The following is a 19,864-nucleotide window of genomic DNA, read 5'->3' as shown; positions in this document are numbered from 1 at the left end:
TATGCGCTCAGGAATGTGGAATATGGTGGACGAAGCCAATCCCTTTTCCACAGGGCAGTGCTTGACTTGGGAGCTGAGGACCAACACCTCAAATGTTCTACTGCTTGAGCTCCTGTTCCTCTTATAGAATATTAGCTCCAAAGTATTGTGGAGCTCCTGCACCTAAATATAAAAGGTACCTCCACCCAAAATGAGTACCGGCACCTATTTCAGTCCAAGTCAAGCGCTGCTGCCGGTGTTTGCAACCTTTAATGTCACACAATGTCTTTCGAGGTGACTGTGGGGAAAATAAGATATGGGGCTATCTTGTGCAATAGTACATTGAAATAGCTTTGTCTCTGTTGTTATTCCACCCTGTGTATTCTAACACAAAGAGAAAATGCTAGGTCAGAACCTTCAACATTTTTTAATAAAAACCTCTCTGGCAATTAAATTGATTTAGTGAGTCGTGTCATTAGATATACTTGTATTGTGGTTGTCTTTGCACAGAGGAAAGCTAGAACTTAATAAAATGGATGATTAATATATTGTATGTTTGTATGTAGCAGGGGTTTCGATTTTGCTTTGTGTGGCTATCTCTGGCAGTCGATAAGTAAGCCTGTCTGTTATTGAATAAGATTAGTCGTTTCTCTTCATTACAAATAGGAAACTAACTTCATGGGAAATGGGTAGAAACTTTAATAGAAAAGAGAGAGGGGGAAATAAATATGTTCTTCATTATGGTTGCCTCAGTTTGTTGGTGGGTGTTAAAAAGTGAATGACAACCCATAACAAATGCAAGCTGTCTTGTAAGATCTTGTTATTAATCATAAGTGATTCATCACCATGTCATGCCAAGTTTGGTGGAAAAATCAGGAAGTGATGGGTAGAAAATGAGCTGACAGTGAGTTGGCAAAAATAAATAGTCTCTTTTGTGTTAAGCTTTTCTGACAATGGAGTATGTCCTAGAATAGGCATTCACCAGTATAAATAGGGTTCATCACCAGCATAAATAGGGTTCACCTGCCTGTTTCATGGTTTAAGTGATGTTTTTATATTATTTTATTCTTATGAAGATCAAGTGTGCAGCATTGACACTGAACTGTCATACAATTCTACACCAGTAGATGGTGCAACATTTTCAACATAATTTACTCAATGTAGAATTAACCATTTTGTGGGTCTCCAGCATGAATTTAACACAATCTGCAACAATTTAAAGTAATCCAACTTTCCACTGTGCCGCAAACGGTGCCATGCGCATTGCCCATGTATTATACCGTTAAGTGTGTATCGCTCTCTCTCCCTCTCCTCTTTTGATATGCTTGTCCACATCCCTCCCTCTGCCCCTCTTCTCGCTCTCTCTTCACAGACACACAAGCAAATAAAAGAAAGACCAATGATGTACCATTTTCTTCCAGTGTGTGAAACATTTTTTTTATAATAATTGGGCTACCTGAATAAATAAAAGTGAATAAAAAAATAAAATACTGTAGTTGATGACTTTATTGATTTTCACTGTACATGTTCAGTAAAGGGAAACATATGGAGTTACAGATTTGTTACAGGGACATGTATTAACACTTTATATAGACAGACATCTGTCCTTTAAAAAAAAGAATGGTTATGGTGAGGCATTAACGAGCATGATACCAATACAATCTCCTCTTCTATCGAGTTTGGTAAGCTGATTCCCAATAAAAATGTACTAAGACACAGAATGCAATCAACACTGTCCAAAGCACCAGAGAACGGATTTAAAGACAATACGATTCACTTCACTCTATTTCTCTGCTGGCATTATTTATCGAACGGGTAATTGAACACAACAAACCGGTTTAAATCTTTCTAGGATAATGATAATCACTCGCATGCGATATATCCACGGTTTATTTCCACGTCACAGCAGGGACTCCTGGCTATGAAGGTGGTCATTAAATAAAGTGCTCCAGAGAAAACAAACTCCCATATCACTGCTGCCCCTTGGAAATCCATGAAAGGCCAAATACAATCAACTCTGCACAGCCACGATTCATTGACCGTTTTTAACAATACCCACTGACACTAGGCCATCTGTCTTGGTAAAAGAGCCTCTATGTCTCTGCAGTGAGCGATACAGGTTCAGTTGCCTAATTAGTGTTGGCTAGCGTATGAGTGGCTTCTGTTCACTGTTTTCAGAGACACACCAGCTTCATGCTCAAAATACAATGAAACAGATAAGCAACAGTAAATACTGGAGTAAAGAGAATGAGATTGAAGTGGGTGATTGGTAAACAAGAGGTGTGTGTGTGTGTGTGCGCACCTACATGTCTGTGTGTATTTGTGACATATATAAGAATGTGTGTGAGTTTGAGAAAGAGATTTGGGAAACCAATTACTCAAAGTGCTAAGTAAGTGAGAAGCGGCAGGCGGCGGATGAGGCGGCTCAACACAGCTTATGTTTGGCACGGTCAATAGCCCGCATCAGTGCAATGCAGCAAGCAGATCCTTCCGAGACCTCGAGACAACAAACTTACAGCCACCCCCAGAGAGAAAGATGGAACCTGCAGAACTGTGGCTAAAACTGTTCTAAGAAAAGCATTATGTAGCCTGTTTTCTACCAATATTTTCAGGCGACAGTGGCACAGTTCAAAACACAGTAGTGGTTGTAAGGTGGTGCTTCAGCACTGAGATAAAACAATCAATACATGGGGACAATAGACTTGCATTTTGTTGCAACTACATTCATATTAATATGTTACATTCAACATTTGCTTTGAGTAAACCACTCCCTCCCAGCAAACATTCTCTGCCTCCAATAAAGCATATACTATTATTATGTGAGGTCAGGTGCTAAAATAAAAAAACATCTATTGCTTAAAGAGGAATTTTGTTCCATATCTTCCAAAAATGTCAATCAATTTCTGTCTTTCTCCCCAGAGTATGGTGGCTGCTCAAAGTGTTCTACTTCACAAAAGGATCCTATCAAATTATGTCAAGCCTTTTGTTACAGCATACAGATACAAGTATGAAAATAACCCCTTTGAGTATTGTGCACTGAATTTTCCCATTGAGAATAGGTTAGTTAAAGCAGTCAATGAGTAACATCATTGTATAACCACAGTATTACAGAACTCCAGAGAGGACATATGAATAAAACATTTTTTTATCTCGTTATGTCGAGATCAAGACATATTTATAGCATAACAAAAGTTGTTTTGTCGAGATCAGAAGATAATGAAAAGTACAACTTATCACCCATTAATTTCTTCAGATGCACGATAACCACTTCATCAAGGAGCCCTGTGGCTGTGTTGATCGCAAAGTGGGGCATTTAAGCCCGGAACGATGCCTGACAGGCGACACAGTCTCCCAGGGTCTCCGCCGCCCCCAAGACCACATTAAATCACATGCAAGGAACAACACAGCTAACTTGGCTAGCCTTGTGAGCTTTCTAGCTAGCAAGCTAGCTTGTTATCTATGCTGGTGGTTAGCTTGCATAACTGATATGTGTATAAATTACAAGGGACACTTCATTTTTTTGTGAATAATATTTACATTTGCAGTGGGTGAGCTGCATTCCTCACAGGCTGATCAGATTAAATTTCAGCCTCAGAGGCTGATAAATCAGGATGCTGCCCTGTAGGTTATTTCATTGGTAAATCTCCTTGCAGGCAGATTAGCTGTCAGCGCTGTATAGGCTGATGCATATAATCCAAAGTGAGTGAGCTCTATTTTTGGCAAGTTGATCAGATTCATTAGAAGCCGTAGAGGCTCATAAATTAGGGTGCTGCCTTGTAGGCTGTTTCATATGTAAGGCTCCTTGCAGACAGCCTACAAGTCAGCATCCTGATTTATCAGCCTCTGAGGCTGCTACTGAATCGAATCAGCCTGCCAGGAATAGAGCACACCCAGTCTTGATCATATACATAATGCACTAACTGCTAATCTGCCTGCAAGGAGCATTACCTATGAAACAACCTACAAGGTGGAATCCTGATTTATCAGCCTCTGAGACTGCTATTGAATCTGATCATGGTCTGAGGACAAAATGTAATCTTGTTAGCCTGTTAGGAATTGTGCTCACCCACTCTGTAAATTGTAATATTATCCATAAAACATGAAGTGCCCCTTACAATTATACACATATCAGTTATGCAAGCTAACAACCAGCATATATAACAAGCTAGCTAGCTAGCTAGTAAGACCACCTAGCTAACTAGCTAGCTAGCTTGCGCACTCACAAGACTAGCCAAGTTAGCTGCCTTGTTGCTTGCATGCGATTGTCTGTGGTCAGGCTGGCCTCAGAGACAGGCCAGCCTGTCAGGCATCGTTCAAGGCTCAAATGCCCCATGAAGGATTAGATGCCCCAAGACCTCTTAGTTCAAGGTAAGGGACATTTAGCTAGCTAACATTCTAATTTATAAACTGACAATGAGTGATATGTTAGCATGAAATGTACCATCGCTTAGTGTAGCAATCAATCAAAACATATGCTCTACCGCCTCAGCTATACTGTCAATCTATCATCAATGCGTCTACTCCTATTTATAGAGTTAGTCTCGTGATCTCGACAAAACGTTATGTCGTGATCATGAGATAAATAAGTTGTTATCTCGACATAACAAGGATTTATTTTATTTTATTCATATGTCCTCTCTGGACTTCTGTACAGTATAAAACCTTGAACCGTCAAGAATAACTTTCATAGGCAGCAATGGTGGAAATCAGCATTTGCGGAGCAATAAAATACTTAACACACGGTACTCATATAATCACAAGCTTTTTCTCATATTTAGCAAACTACAAAATGCATCTAACTCTACATGTCATCTACTCAATTCTAATTTGGCCTCACCTGCCACTGAATGATGTTTACTGTACTTACGTTTATTGAAAATGAAGTATAATATGAATGTCTGATACTATCCAATAAAATTATGCAAAAACTACCTTTACTGCAGAGGACTTGCCGAGACACAGTGATGTTCGAGGATGAGCTCATGCTCTTCTACCTACTTCCTGTCAAAAAGATGACTTCTTGTCAAAATTATGACACTTCCTCCCAGCATCAAAGTAAGGCTTGGCCACCTGATTCAAGTCAACACAATTGAGCAGTTTTGCTTTCACAGCAAATTGTGCTTAGGGGGTATGTCCCAGAATTGTTAAGGCTTTTTTTTGTCAATACCAGACATTTTCTAAATACTAGCCTATACTTATGACATTCAACAGGATGTTTAGATGTTAGAGCAGTATTCAAGCTTCAAATATTCACAAAGTAGCACAATCATGTTTGAAAATAAGTTGAGAAACCATAAAGAGAAATTGGCCTGGTATTGTATTTAACACAACTCGTGAGATGTCATCTCCTGGGTGGACAGGCAAGGTTCGCAAAGCATATCTTGTGGTTTGAATCTGTATTTAAAATTCAGAATAAGACACGATAATATAGTTTGTCTTTCCATAAAACCCATATTGATGTTAATGTATTAATTCAGTTTAAATGTTATGTATTTTAAGTTTGCTTTAGGTCTTTTTTTGTTTAAACAGTATATTAGTTAGTATGGTAGGCCCATATATTATTTAAAAATAAATGGCTTGGTTTATTTTCAGGCATTTTCTGAACAACGTAAATGAAATAAAAAAACACTTTTTCTGAAAACAGTCTCTGCGGGCAACACTGATCGCATTACCCGACCATTAATATCAATGCTCTGCGAACCTCACCTGGGTATGGTGGCCCCTCCTCTCCTGTCTGTCAGAGAGAGGGCCTTAGAGGCTAAGGGGTTAGCTTTAGCATTTGCAATGGTTACAGGAGCCAGAGGGTGGCTGCAGCAAGAAGGAGGGAGGGCCCCAGGGTGGAGGCCAGGGAGGCAGGCAGAGGCCCACTGTTGATCACCAGCCTGTAGGAGACCACCTCCACCTTATAGCCGTTCTCCGTGGCCATGCAGCGGAACACCCCCTGCTTAAGGGGCAGGCCAGGGGTGGGTCCCAGCACACAGGAGTCTCCAATGATGAAGCAGGGGTAGTTCTGGATACAGTTGTCCTTCTCCCAGCGGTAGGTGGCGTGAAAGGAGTGCACGGGGCAGGGGAGGTTGACGGGGCCGTCCGAGTCAATCACCACCTGTTTGGGGTTTGTCCTATGGGTCTTCAGTGCTGTGGGGGTTCAGAGGGCACAGCCTGGTTAACATTGATCTCACCCAAATGAAATACTTATGGGCTGCCTAGACTAGAGAGTAGCCTATGGTTTCATACCTATGGATTGTTTACGTATCTACGGTTACAATCATAGGTGAGTTCAAAATGGGAATGGCAGGACAGGATTGGCAGGGCTACTTCATTATGTGAGAAATGTGTGGGTGAGAGGCCACACTCATAAACTCAGCAAAAAAAGAAACGTCCCTTTTTCAGGACCCTGTCTTTCAAAGATAATTCGTAAAAATCCAAATAACTTCACAGATCTTAATTGTAAAGGGTTTAAACACTGTTTCCCATGCTTGTTTAATTAACCATAAACAATTAATGAACATGCGCTTGTGGAACGGTCATTAAGACACTAACAGCTTACAGATGGTAGGCAATTAAGGTCACAGTTATGATAACTTAGGACACTAAAAAGGCCTTTCTACTGACTCTGAAAAACACAAAAGAAAGATGCCCAGGGTCCCTGCTCATCTGTGTGAACGTGCCTTAGGCATGCTGCAAGGAGGCATGAGAACTGCAGATGTGGCCAGGGCAATAAATTGCAATGTCCGTACTGTGAGATGCCTAAGACAGCGCTGCAGGGAGACAGGACGGACAGCTGATCGTCCTCGCAGTGGCAGACCACGTGTAACAACACCTGCACAGGATCGGTACATCCGAACATCACACCTGCGGGCAGGTACAGGATGGCAACAACAACTGCCCGAGTTACACCAGGAACGCACAATCCCTCCATCAGTGCTCAGACTGTCCGCAATAGGCTGAGAGAGGCTGGATTGAGGCTTGTAGGCCTGTTGTAAGGCAGGTCCTCACCAGACATCACCGGCAACAGCGTCACCTATGGGCACAAACCCACCGTCGCTGGACCAGAGAGGACTGGCAAAAAGTGCTCTTCACTGACAAGTCGCGGTTTTGTCTCACCAGGGGTGATGGTCAGATTCGTGTTTATCGTCGAAGGAATGAGCGTTACCCCGAGGCCTGTACTCTGGAGCGGGATTGATTTGGAGGTGGAGGGTCCGTCATGGTCTGGGGCGGTGTGTCACAGCATCATTGGACTGGGCTTGTTGTCATTGCAGGCAACCTTAACGCTGTGCGTTACAGGGAAGACATCCTCCTCCCTCATGTGGTACCCTTCCTGCAGGCTCATCCTGACATGACCCTCCAGCATGACAATGCCACCAGCCATACTGCTCGTTCTGTGCGTGATTTCCTGCAAGACAGGAATGTCAGTGTCCTGCCATGGCCAGCGAAGAGCCCGGATCTCAATCCCATTAAGCACGTCTGGGACCTGTTGGATCGGAGGGTGAGGGCTAGGGCCATTCCCCCCAGAAATGTCCGGGAACTTGCAGGTGACTTGGTGGAAGAGTGTGGTAACATCTCACAGCAAGAACTGGCAAATCTGGTGCAGTCCATGAGGAGGAGATGCACTGCAGTACTTAATGCAGCTAGTTGCCACACCAGATACTGACTGTTACTTTTGATTTTGACCCCCCCCTTTGTTCAGGGACACATTATTCCATTTCTGTTAGTCACATGTCTGTGGAACTTGTTCAGTTTATGTCTCAGTTGTTGAGTCTTTTTATGTTCATAGAAATATTTACACATGTTAAGTTTGCTGAAAATAAACGCAGTTGACAGCGAGAGGACGTTTCTTTTTTTGCTGAGTTTATTGATGAAAAAATATACAAGTTATTGTAAATGATAAGTTTGCTCTCAGTTAGTAGGACAATTGTGACTCAAAGCCCAGTAAACCTAAAACCAGACTAATGTGTACAAATTAGAGGTCGACCGATTATAATTTTTCAACGCCGATACCGAAACCGATTATTGGAGCGAGTGACGTTTGAAACACTATTAGCGCACACATCGCTAACTAGCTAGCCATTTCACATCGGTTACACCAGCCTCATCTCGGGAGTTGATAGACTTGAAGTCATAAACAGCACAATGCTTGAAGCATTGCGAAGAGCTGCTGGCAAACGCACGAAAGTGCTGTTTGAATGAATGCTTACGAGCCTGCTGGTGCCTACCATCGCTCAGTCAGACTGCGCTATCAAATCATAGACTTAATTATAACATAATAACACACAGAAATACGAGCCTTTGGTCATTAAAATGGTCGAATCCGGAAACTATCATTTCGAAAACAAAACGTTTATTCTTTCAGTGGAATACGGAACCGTTCCGTATTTTATCTAACGGATGGCATCCCTAAGTCTAAATATTGCTGTTACATTGTACAACCTTCAATGTTATGTCATAATTAATTACGACCTTTGTTAGGAATAAATGGACTTCACACAGTTCGCAATGAGCCAGGCGGCCCAAACTGCTGCATATACCCTAACTGCTTGCACGGAACGCAAGAGAAGTGACACAATTTCCCTAGTTATAAGAAATTCATGTTAGCAGGCAATATTAACTAAATATGCAGGTTAAAAATATATACTTGTGTATTGATTTGAAGAAAGGCATTGATGTTTATGGTTAGGTACATTGGTGCAACGACAGTGCTTTTTTCGCAAATGCGCTTGTTAAATCATCACCCGTTTGTCGAAGTAGGCTGTGATTCAATGAGAAATTAACAGGCACCGCATCGATTACATGCAACGCAGGACACGCTAGATAAACTAGTAATATCATGAACCATGTGTAGTTAACTAGTGATTATGTTAAGATTGATTGTTTTTTATAAGATAAGTTTAATGCTAGCTAGCAACTTACCTTGGCTTCTTGCTGCCCTCGCGTAACAGGTAGTCAGCCTGCCACGCAGACTCCTCGTGGAGTGCAATGTAAGGCAGGTGGTTAGAGCGTTGGACTAGTAACCGGAAGGTTGCAAAAACGAATCCCCGAGCTGACAAGGTAAAAATCTGTTGTTCTGCCCCTGAACAAGGCAGTTAACCTACCATTCCTAGGCCGACATTGAAAATAAGAATGTGTTCTTAACTGACTTGCCTAGTTAAATAAAGGTGTATAAAAAAAAAAAACATTTAAATTAAAAAAATCGGTGTCCAAAAATACCGATTACCGATTGTTATGAAAACTTGAAATCGGCCCTAATTAATCGGCCATTCCGATTAATCGGTCGACCTCTAGTACAAACCGACACAGAGATGCATTAAATAGTGTTCTGTTTTATTCTGTGGCCTGATACTTACTTTCTCTGGAAAATATCTGCTAAAATAACAGATTAAAATATAATATCTTTATATATGGTATTGCATCACCTTTCATCCTCCACTCCCTAGGATTAAATCTCTGTGTTCCAGGAATGGAAGAAAGGAAACAGTGAACGGATACATGACAGCTGCACTGAGACTGCGACCAAGAGAAGTAATGGAAAAAAGAGCTTGATAACAAAGACAGTACATATCCCATCAGCGGGGAGAATTTGTTTGGATTATTAGAGGTTAATATGGCTGAAGCTATTGGGCTTTGAAGTGAGGGCAAACTTTGATATTAAACCGCCCAATGGGTTTGAGCCTCCGCTCAATTATATGATATCATCTTCTGAGTTAAGCTCTGGAAAAAAGTTCCTTATTTCAGTTAATGAAGATACAGAGAGTCAGAGAGGAGGCGGAGTGGCACTCACCAGCAGCTTCACCACAGATAGAGGCATTGGAGTGGTCCAGACTCTGAGTGAGTGCCCTTCAGTATGAAACAAATTATTGAAGGAACATCAAATTAGCATGTACCATTTTGAACGATCAACCATTTTATGTAAATGAAACAATTATCATAAAACCTAGAATAGTAGTTGGAACCTCGACACTCCTCTGTGAGAAATGATATGTTATGGCTGGTATTGACTGTCATTTTCTGGTACACTGCATGTTTTCCATAGGTATCTGAACTGTATTCCAGGAGTGACATCATCACATCTCATACCCAGTGCTGATGTTGTATCCAGCTGGGATGGGTGTGCACCTCCTCCTGGCTGCATCCCAACCACAATAGGGATCCCGAGACAGAATGCACTCCCGGCAACTGTCTCCATAGCGACCGCAGTCAGCCAATGGTATGCGCTGAACCTCCATTGCCGTGCCCACATAAAGGTGGCCCTGGGGGAGAAGGCAGGGAGCAATACATGAGAGACAGGAAGAGACATACAGTGGCTATCACTAGAAGGGCATTGTTTAAAAGAATTGGACTGCAGCTACATCGTAAACAAATGAATCTACGGATATTAGTGCTAGCTGCTAAGGAGTGTTCGCTGATGGTCTCACAGTACCTTCTTAGAGTCGATGGCCATGCTTAGAACAGGACCCTCGTTGTGGAAGAGGGAGTACTGGGATATGATAAAGGCATCCTCGATAGTGTGCAGAACCTTGAGCACTTTCCCCTGTTCTATCACCAGAAAGAGAGAGAGAACATTATCAGAGGAGAGAGAGACACCAAGGTCGAGCCCTGTATCCCGGAAACCCAGTGGATATTTTTGATTGAATACGGCCCCAGGTTTATAATAGCACATGCTGCCTTTTTCCTCTACTGGTCATTTCATCAGTGGCTGACTTACGGAGAGGAGCAGGCCTGTCCTACAGCTTGTCCTCTCTTATCTCCTCCCCAGATTGAGAGGCTATTACTTCCCACAGAAGACTTAACTGCTCTAATTTCTTATTAGGCCACCTCAGAGACCCATGGCTCTGTTCACAGCTCTATCACTACTTTCCCTGTGGTAGCGACTGACTTCTTTATCATCTGATTAGGCTGTAGCTACTTTTTTTTTAATTCAGTCAATTTATCTGGGATTCTTGCCAAAAAATGCAGTCTTATAATAAGCCCCAACTCATGCCTGCGTTGAGCAAACAACTTTTTTATTTACTTTGTCAAGGAGACTACGTCTTCTAAAAGATAACTTTTAAATAGGTTACACCAAACACACACACACACACACACACACACACACACACACACACACACACACACACACACACACACACACACACACACACACCTGTTCCCAGGTACAGCACAGTATAGTGCTCGTCGTTGACTGCCAGCACCATGGCAGCGACAGTGTGTGTGAAGTGATCGTCGGTGGGCAGGTTCAGCGGAGCACCCCCGACCGGACGAATCACGTCCTCGATCTCCGGGTGGTCCCTGATCACCCCCAGGGTCTTAGGGTTGTGGGCTGCCGTGGAGTTCTTGAAGGCACACTGGGACAAGAAGTGATGTAATGACAGTGATGTAATCAGGAAGGGAGACAGACTTAGGCTGTGGCTTTGTCTTGCACAATCATTTCACAACCAGTGTCTGTCATCTGCAACTGTTTAAAAATAGAAACACAAGTCTTCCACTTCCTCAAAATTGACGGACTCACATGCATGAGCTTATGCAATTGGCCTTCGCAAAATGACTTTGATTGGCACTACGAAACATTCATTAAAATAAAGTTAATTTAACTGATTCAGTGGGTGTCTTACTGTGCCAGGGCGATGTCCAATCAGAGGACTGCTGTAGCCCTTCAGTTTGGACGTGGCGAAGGCCTGGTCAATGTCCTCGATGGAGTAAGCACATATCACTGTCGTGTCCCTGGTCAACCAAACAATACAACACTTGAAAGCCTTCCTTCCTTCTTCTTACTTTATTCAAACTTAACGTGAATCAGAATGTTGTTAGCAACTCAATCACAGACTGATAGCGGAGTAGAATCATATTACTATGACTCCCTAAAAGGACTTAAAAGATTTAAGGCTGCTCAAATATGCTAATAAAAGCACTCAAGCTCAAAAGTAATTGGCCGCCTCCACAGAGCAGAGCCCACTTCTGATTCAGAGTGGTTGGGTTAAATGCGGTAGACACAATTCAGTTGAATGCATTCAGTTGTACAACTGACTAGGTATCCCCCTTTCCCTTTCCCTTTCAAATACAATCATGTATTTTCCTCACTGAAACGTGTTGCTGCTCGCAGGTTTTCATTGCTGTACATGTCTATCCAGCTCCTGTGCCCCATTTGGATGTGCTGTGCATAATCCTCCTTTCCTCTGATTATGTTGTTTGTGCAGCTCATTCCTCTCCTGCATTTTAAGCATGACACAGTCTTAAGCAGCCATATGGGTTGAAGGGTGTTGAAGGTGTAAGGTGTCTACTCACCAGGCGTTGGCAAACAGGCCGTACATGACCCCGGTCCTCTTCTCCTGGGCCACTTCAGACAGCACAAAGGCCTGTCTGATGTTGTTGTACTGCTGGGGGGTGCTACCCACACCACATATCACCCTGGCCTTCAGGAAGGTGGTCCACGAGTCCGCCAGCAGGTTTTTTATACCCCCCTCGTCCACCTGGAGACGGACACACAGTATACATCAGTACACCATAACATTAAAGCTGGAATCCTTAGCGGTGAAACTGCCAGGTTCATTTGCGATATTACAAACATCAAAGATGTTACTTCAAACAACAAACCCAGTTTTTTTCCCCCTCTGACATCATTGCACATGTGATAGAACATCAGAGTATGTACTACGTTTTCTTTTTACCACGAGGCTGGATGCTCATCTCCTCTGTTTAAAAAAACAAAACTGTTTATCCTTTCGCGGAGCTCAGCTTTAATACGCAACAACGTTGTAATACAGCTGACATAAGGTGATGTTGTTATGGTTACCATGCAGATTCGGCCGATGCGCGACCTGTAGGGCTCCTCGTCCACCATGGCCGTCTTGTTGATCTCACTGAAGAAGAAGTAGATCTCCTCCTTGTGTTTCTGAGAGGCTGGCATTACTGCTGCTCCACCAAACTGGGGGCCTGTAGCAGGAGAGAGAAAGGACTTCCACCAGTGCTTGAAGTGGACTGAAATAGATGCCGGTACTCATTTCTGGTGCCGTTGCTCTTTATATTTAGCTGCTGGTAATACTCAACCAGGCAATAAAACATTTGAGGCCAGTGAGCACCAGGCCAACTCAGTCACTGGTTGTAACTATTTGGGTCCTTTTCAAACTCCTAATGCATTTCATTCTAGCAGGGCCATCTAGTGTTCATAGTGATTACATTTCTGCATGCAGCATGTTACAGTTACAAGATAGAAGATAATATAGAGTTGCTATTTCCATGCTCATCCACTCCAGTGCCTCATGCAGCTCTCCTACACCAATATAGTCCCATGTTGCTCTCATCCCACTCACTCTGCAGCCACTTGGTCTCAGTCTTCAGGAGCTTCTGAGTGCCGTAGGTCCGGCGGATAGAGCCAGGGTGACGCCCCACTGCCGAGAGAGCAGAGTATAGATTCCCATCTGAGAGCGAGAGGGGGGGGGTAAAGATAAAGAGAGAGACAAAGAGGAGAGAGAGACAAACAAACAGAAGGTTGAGGGGAGAGATAAAAAAGAAATCAACAGAAGACAGCTGACTGCATCAACCAACATCCTCCCATAACCGTATTACAATTACCCCACTTAGGGCACTGTCTCCATAGCAATAAGGGAGGTAATTTGGAATCATGACATTAATGGTTCGATGAGAACTGAACATTATCAGAATGCTGCACCACTCTAGCAAATGGCTCGTTGGTTCATCACTCCAGTCCAGCCTGGTCTGCGATATCACAGAACCTGCTATACAAAGTAACCTTGCCATGATTTCGATAATACTGTGAGTTACAGCTTCGCTACATGTCGTGAACCATCTGCAGTACTATGGTACCATTTTAAACAGAAGCCAATGTTGAGGATTGGTCTGTATACTTATGAACATAATGGCTGGATGGAGCTCTCCACCAAAAAGCTGATACTTATCCTATCCTTTCAGATCCACAGAGAGGAGTTAACAAGGATGTAGAAATAGGGGTGAGGGATGGGTTTGGTATTGTGCCAATAGCAGAGTTTCTATGGATGTTTGGCTGGAGTGTCTGTCTGTCCTCGCATCGTACCTGCGGACAGACTGACGGACCTCTGGGAGGGGTAGGGAGGGGAGATGTCAGAGGCTGGTGCCATCTGTCCATTGGTGGGGGCGTCAGTCAGCACAGTGTCATTTACCTATGGAGAGGAAATGACATCACAACCTCACAACCCATATCCTGAATGCTCTTACCTCCTTGTATACAGTACAAATAGAGATATTAGTTAAAGTTTTTTATTGAACACTACTACCAACTTTTATAAAAGTGATACAGGAGTTAAGTGAGATGAAAGTGTGACCGTTGTGAGAACACTAAACACACATGTTGAAGACAATAGCTATTCTATTCATCGTCATGTCATCTTACCAGCAGCCAGCATTTGGGGGTTCCTGCATTTGTCCCGCATACCACAAAAGTGTCATTGACTTTCTGGATGACTGTGATGAAATTGTCGCACTCCAACTGTAGGAGAGAGAGAGAGAGAGAGAGAGAGAGAGAGAGAGAGAGAGAGAGAGAAAAAGAGAGAGAGAGAGAGAGAGAGAGAGAGAGAGAGAGAGAGAGAGAGAGAGAGAGAGAGAGAGAGAGAGAGAGAGAGAGAGAGAGAGAGAGAGAGAGAGAGAGAGAGAGAGAGAGAGAGAGAGAGAGAGAGAGAGAATATTGGAACTGATCCATTTTCCCTAATTTGGCAGATAGCTCTGCAGTACTGAGGGAATGCATTGTCTGCATAACTTCATATGCATTGCATCACTTATTCATAAAGTACAGTAGCTGGACTGTTATCTCAAGAGAAACTTCCAGATGGAGTTTGCCTGAATACCAAATACAACATTGTACCATTCCCCTGTCCCAACCTTTAACCTTTGGGACAGTTTCTACTGGGGATGATATGTGTCTGTTTAATTCATATTCGTACAGTAGCAACAAACTTCGTACAGTAGCAACAAACCTTATTGAAAATGATGATGATAGTGATGACAACGATTGATGATGAGGATGATGATGATGTTGATGGTGACCACCTACCTTTGGTGGGTCTGATTTGGCGATGCAAGCTGCCTTTGCGTTTTCATCAGTTACCACAGGGATCTGTAATAATATAAGATACATTCCAGTATGTCATACAATTTATCCATAACTTGTATGCAAATATTAGGCCTTTTCAAATATGCAAACAACTGCAATCAAACTCAGTGCTGATTGAAAATGACAAAAGTCAGGTCCTGTGCCATAAACTAACAAAGGGAGGATTACTTTACTGTCTCTAGTATTGATCAACGAAGCGTAACTATAGGGCACAGACAATCAGAATAGTCACAAAAGACAAATGATGGGCTATCTTCTGCTCATGTTCGTCTAGTCAACATTGACATTATTAGCTCAGTGTATTATCTTTATTGTATGTTGACCTCATAAGTCCACACTATTTAATCACTTCCTTCCGATTGGACAGAGATGAGAGCTGCTCTATAAATGTATGCGTGACCCATCTCATGCGACGGAGGCTGTTGAACTAGGTCGACAGCTGCTGCCTCCTCTTTAAGCCAGTCTCCTGTGCCTTTACTGGGTTACTGTGTCACCACCACCGAGTATCTCTGTTCATCTCGTTGGTTACCAGCAACTCACCTGCTGGTCGCGGACCCCCCTGTCAGTGAACGTCAGCATGTAGATCACTGTCTGGCCCCCCACGTACAGCACGTTGGTGCCCTCCTGGTGGTACACTGACATGTAGTTCTCCGGTTTGGAGAAGTGATACCTGGCCGGTTCTGTGGGCCATATCAAAGTAGATTAGGAGGTGTTGTTAAAATGTCCTTATATGATATACCAATAGATCCGTGTCGTTGGGGGTTTCAAGTTGAGTCAATTAAACATGTAATTGCCCATTATTTTCAGTTCATTAATTTGATTTAACAATAATGTATTAATTGAGCTCTGTGGTGTGGTCATGTAATGGTAAAAAAAAAAAAAAGAAGCCACCAGTCTACCTTTTGGCCCAAGTAATTTTAGTTGTACATGATATGAGGCTAAAGCTGTACAGTTCGAGAGAGAAAAAGAGTCTGTACTGAAATTGAACTGGTTGCCATGGTTAAGGACAATTTACCCTCGGTACTCCTATTCCTACAGGCACATGCAAATCCGACACTAGTGTGTCTACCAATTCAGTGGCAGACTGACGTTCTCGACGCTTCAGGAAAGTAGACAACTTGTTCCTCAATTGGCCGACAAAAGAGCGGCAAATGGCGCTGTCCACGGTGCTGAACTAGGCTTCGGTCACCAGTCATTTAAACCTCTACGGCGAGAAGACCGTAATGCATTCATCGATTTTATATTTCTGTTTTGACATGTCTTTGTCTCTATCGGGTACACTAGGACTGAATGTCGTTAATATGACATCCCTTTATAGGGTTGGTAGGCCTATTGTATAACATACGTTTGATTGATATGTCAAACAGATAGGCCATGTTGTTGTCTGTATTTGGCTGCTGAACGGCCAAGAGAAATACAGTCATTTACACCTGTGATGACTATAGCATCGGTGCATCTTAACTTGATAGCCCTGTTTATATTGATTGTGAATATATCAGACCACTGTACAAGGTGTGAGGGCGTGAGTTCGAAAATATAATTGTTAGTTTGCTGCGCGGAATTTCCATAAATATTAATTGGGCTGTGTGTGTGTGTGTGTGTGTGTGTGTGTGTGTGTGTGTGTGTGTGTGTGTGTGTGTGTGCGTGTTTACCCGCGCTTGTGTTCGCGTGTGTTAATGAGGTTCTGGAGCTCATGCTACTGCTCTATCCTCAACAAGCCTTAGCTACTGCAGTACCATCAACGCGTCAGCTCGTGCACCTGCATTGCAGTTCTGCAGCGCGACCAAAGTATTCACCATAATGCTGGGTTTTAACTGTAATGTAGTGGTTTTGTAATACGTTCACTGACATTGTGTCTTTGAGTAAACGTAATGATATTACATTCAGAGCTCCTGAGCACTCTGTTCAATTAGCACGTATCATTTAGCCTTATATTCTGTCTTGAAGAGGGAATGAGGTGCAGAGGAGAAGAAATATCCGGACATTGTTCACAAATAACAGCTGTCTGATTGGTAAACAACACCAGGACAGCGTTTCCATGACAACTGACAAACGTCTACCCACTGCCCTAGGTTGAACCTCACACATTAGTTATCAGTGACCGAAACGCAAAAACGTACAAAACCTTCAAAACACTTAAAGGTCCAATGCAGCCGAATGTACCGCCTGGTGATTTCACCAGGCAGGCTAAAATTCCATCCCACCAAAACGGGCAGAAATTTCAGGCGGCCTTTTTAAAAAGGTCTAACACTAAAGGGGCATTATCAACCTTTTTACAATTTCACAGTATTATTCCAACATCATATTGTGGAAATATATGTTAAACACAGGAAAAACACGTTTGACTGCACTGGGCCTTTAACATACAGCCTCTGCATTGGCATGCTGAGGTGCGCTCTGAATTCAAGATTAGATGTCTTCGTAGGAGTGGGTCACTATTTTATATGACAGGCTACCCGAATAATCAACACCTAAATAGTAATAATAGGCTATCTTAATTAAGCTAGTTTCTTGTAAAACACAATTGGTTCTGAATAATTCTACCGTTCCCGCTGCCATAAACCTGTTCCAAACAACACTTCTATTCCCTTACATTTCATTACAATGGAATAGGCCAATGGGCCTAAATTAGCCCACATGAAGCTTAATATCATCTAATACACAGTGCTTAATTTCTCCCATTTAATCTAATACGCAGTGTTTACTTTCTTCCATGTAATCTAATACAAATTGCTTATTTCATTTAATTTAGTTGAGAACTGGGACACATAAATAATTTGACAAATCGGCTATTCAAATTATACAATTATACCAAGTCCAAAGTGTTTTCTCTCTCATCACATTATTTGCGTTTCTCTGAGATCCGTTCTCATTGGCACAATGCCAAACATTCTGTCAATTTAATATAGCCTAGTATCATTATAAGGCTACATTTCTATGTTGTTGGTATAGCTTGTTTTGAGGAACATTTTACATGATTGTCTACCTTGAATCATGCATGACGTCATGCATGTATAAACGCGCGATGAGGAGTGATCCACTACTTGTATTTTCAAGTAGACTACAGTCTAGTGTTCATTGTTAATCTAACTATTTCCATTGAGGAAAAACAAGGTCCTCGCATATAGCCTAATACACAGACAGGGCGTATCTGACCACCCTAAACGCAAATAGCTAAATTAGCACATACCTTTTACAATGAATTTCAGTCGAGGTGACTTTTCGGCGAAAACCATGGAAAAAACGGTCGCCAGTATTATATAATTCATCATTCCACGTCTTCAATGTGCCCGATTTCCAAGGATTTAATAATCGAATGAGTTCTTACTTTATTATTTCCACAATAGGCAATCAATCGGCTTTCGTATTGGTATAATGTATTGATCTATGCGACTGACTATTGGCCTCAATCATGCAACCAGTGCAGGTCTGTCTTGCCGACAGTCCACTGAAGAATCGGGGTATCAGGCTCCACCTCAAAAACAAAAAGAACGGTGGGTGTGAGGAATGGGGCGCGAAAAAGAAATGTAGTCTTTCGTGATGTATGGAAGCGCACCATGGTCACTTTCAGAGTAAATCCACCATAAACGCGTAATTTGATACCTGTTGCTCTTTATGCTCGCTGCAGTGTGTTGAAGGACTAATCCTGTTCAATCACGTACATGTACAATATGCCCCTGTAATGTGCAGGCTATGTTTTCTTACGTTCTGAGACCTAACGTGAGCAACTGGAAAACATGTTCTAGCCTGAATATGTTTTTCTTTGCTAAACACAGCCATTTTGTTTTAATCGGGCAGTAGTGTTAACACATTTTAGGTCCACATCAAGAAGCCAATAATGGTAGAGATGGGTTATTGTAATATTTCCCAATCAATACCTGTCAATAGTCACTTGTACGCCCAGAAAGCGATGAATCATCAAAGCAGTTCTGCAGTGTGTGCATCCAAGGAGGGTTAATTGACTTGAATGTCAGAAGATGCATCAATGCCCATGGCAGGAAAAATGGTTTAATAGGTGGTCTCATCTTAATGGTGGTGTCAGTGTCTGCAACGGTGGCTACCATCTGAGACACTAAAGAAGAGCGTTCACAGCCACACAGGAGTAATAGATATTTAGACACTTTTAGTAAAATACGATAGTTACATAATACAGAGATAATTTGGCACCTATTGTTTAGATATAGGCTACTGTATCCGCAGCATATGCCATACTTCTACCCATCGCCTAGATGAATTTAGTCATTGTCACCTATAACTACATTTTATTTCCCTTCTTATAAAATCCAATCAGTAGGAGTTCCACAAAATGATTTCCCTGGAAACGGTGACCCAGCACCTTTGTATAATTAATACAAATTAAAATATGTTTGGTAAGTGTAATGGATGAGACTTGAGAATCTTTAACCATGGGGTTTTAGCACCACTCAGTGGTAGGCATCAGGCCAGATAAGGGGAACACAAAGCATCATGGTTCTTTTATCACCTGGAATTCAGACACAAGGGCCCCAATTCAATCAATTATAGGTAAAGAAAAACCGCACTGTGGGTTCATTAAAGGTGTTAACCATGTTAAAACGGACACCTAAGTTCTTTCTCTTGTGGACATATCTGTGTAGAGGTGCAATAATACTGTAGACCTGTACTGTAAACCATGAGGCCTACTTGAGAGTATATATTTCTTTGGCAGGCTATTGTAAACCTGAATAGATTTATACCTACAAAAAATTATGATTTTCTGTCCTCGCAGTCTTTAATATCAATGAACATTGCACCTGACAGCACAAGTAAGTA

General features: G+C 42.3%; 1 protein-coding gene across 1 annotated transcript; it reads right to left on the bottom strand.

Annotated features, from left to right (window-relative positions):
* Positions 1-1,467: 1,467 nt before the first annotated feature.
* Positions 1,468-18,697, bottom strand: LOC106580807 (semaphorin-7A). Its single transcript, XM_045702970.1, has 14 exons — positions 18,264-18,697; positions 15,614-15,753; positions 15,014-15,076; positions 14,357-14,452; positions 14,021-14,126; positions 13,281-13,388; positions 12,764-12,903; positions 12,256-12,440; positions 11,586-11,694; positions 11,117-11,318; positions 10,394-10,509; positions 10,051-10,223; positions 9,755-9,810; positions 1,468-6,114 (listed from the first exon to the last, which is right to left on the bottom strand). The coding sequence occupies exons 1-14, from the start codon at positions 18,343-18,345 to the stop codon at positions 5,768-5,770; spliced, it is 1,923 nt and encodes a 640-aa protein (XP_045558926.1). The 5' UTR covers positions 18,346-18,697; the 3' UTR covers positions 1,468-5,767.
* Positions 18,698-19,864: the final 1,167 nt, after the last annotated feature.

The sequence above is a fragment of the Salmo salar genome, chromosome ssa02 (genome assembly GCF_905237065.1).
Source record: "Salmo salar chromosome ssa02, Ssal_v3.1, whole genome shotgun sequence".
NCBI classification, from domain to species: domain Eukaryota; kingdom Metazoa; phylum Chordata; class Actinopteri; order Salmoniformes; family Salmonidae; genus Salmo; species Salmo salar.
Note: the sequence above shows the minus strand (reverse complement) of the source record. Positions and strands in the feature narration are given on the sequence as shown.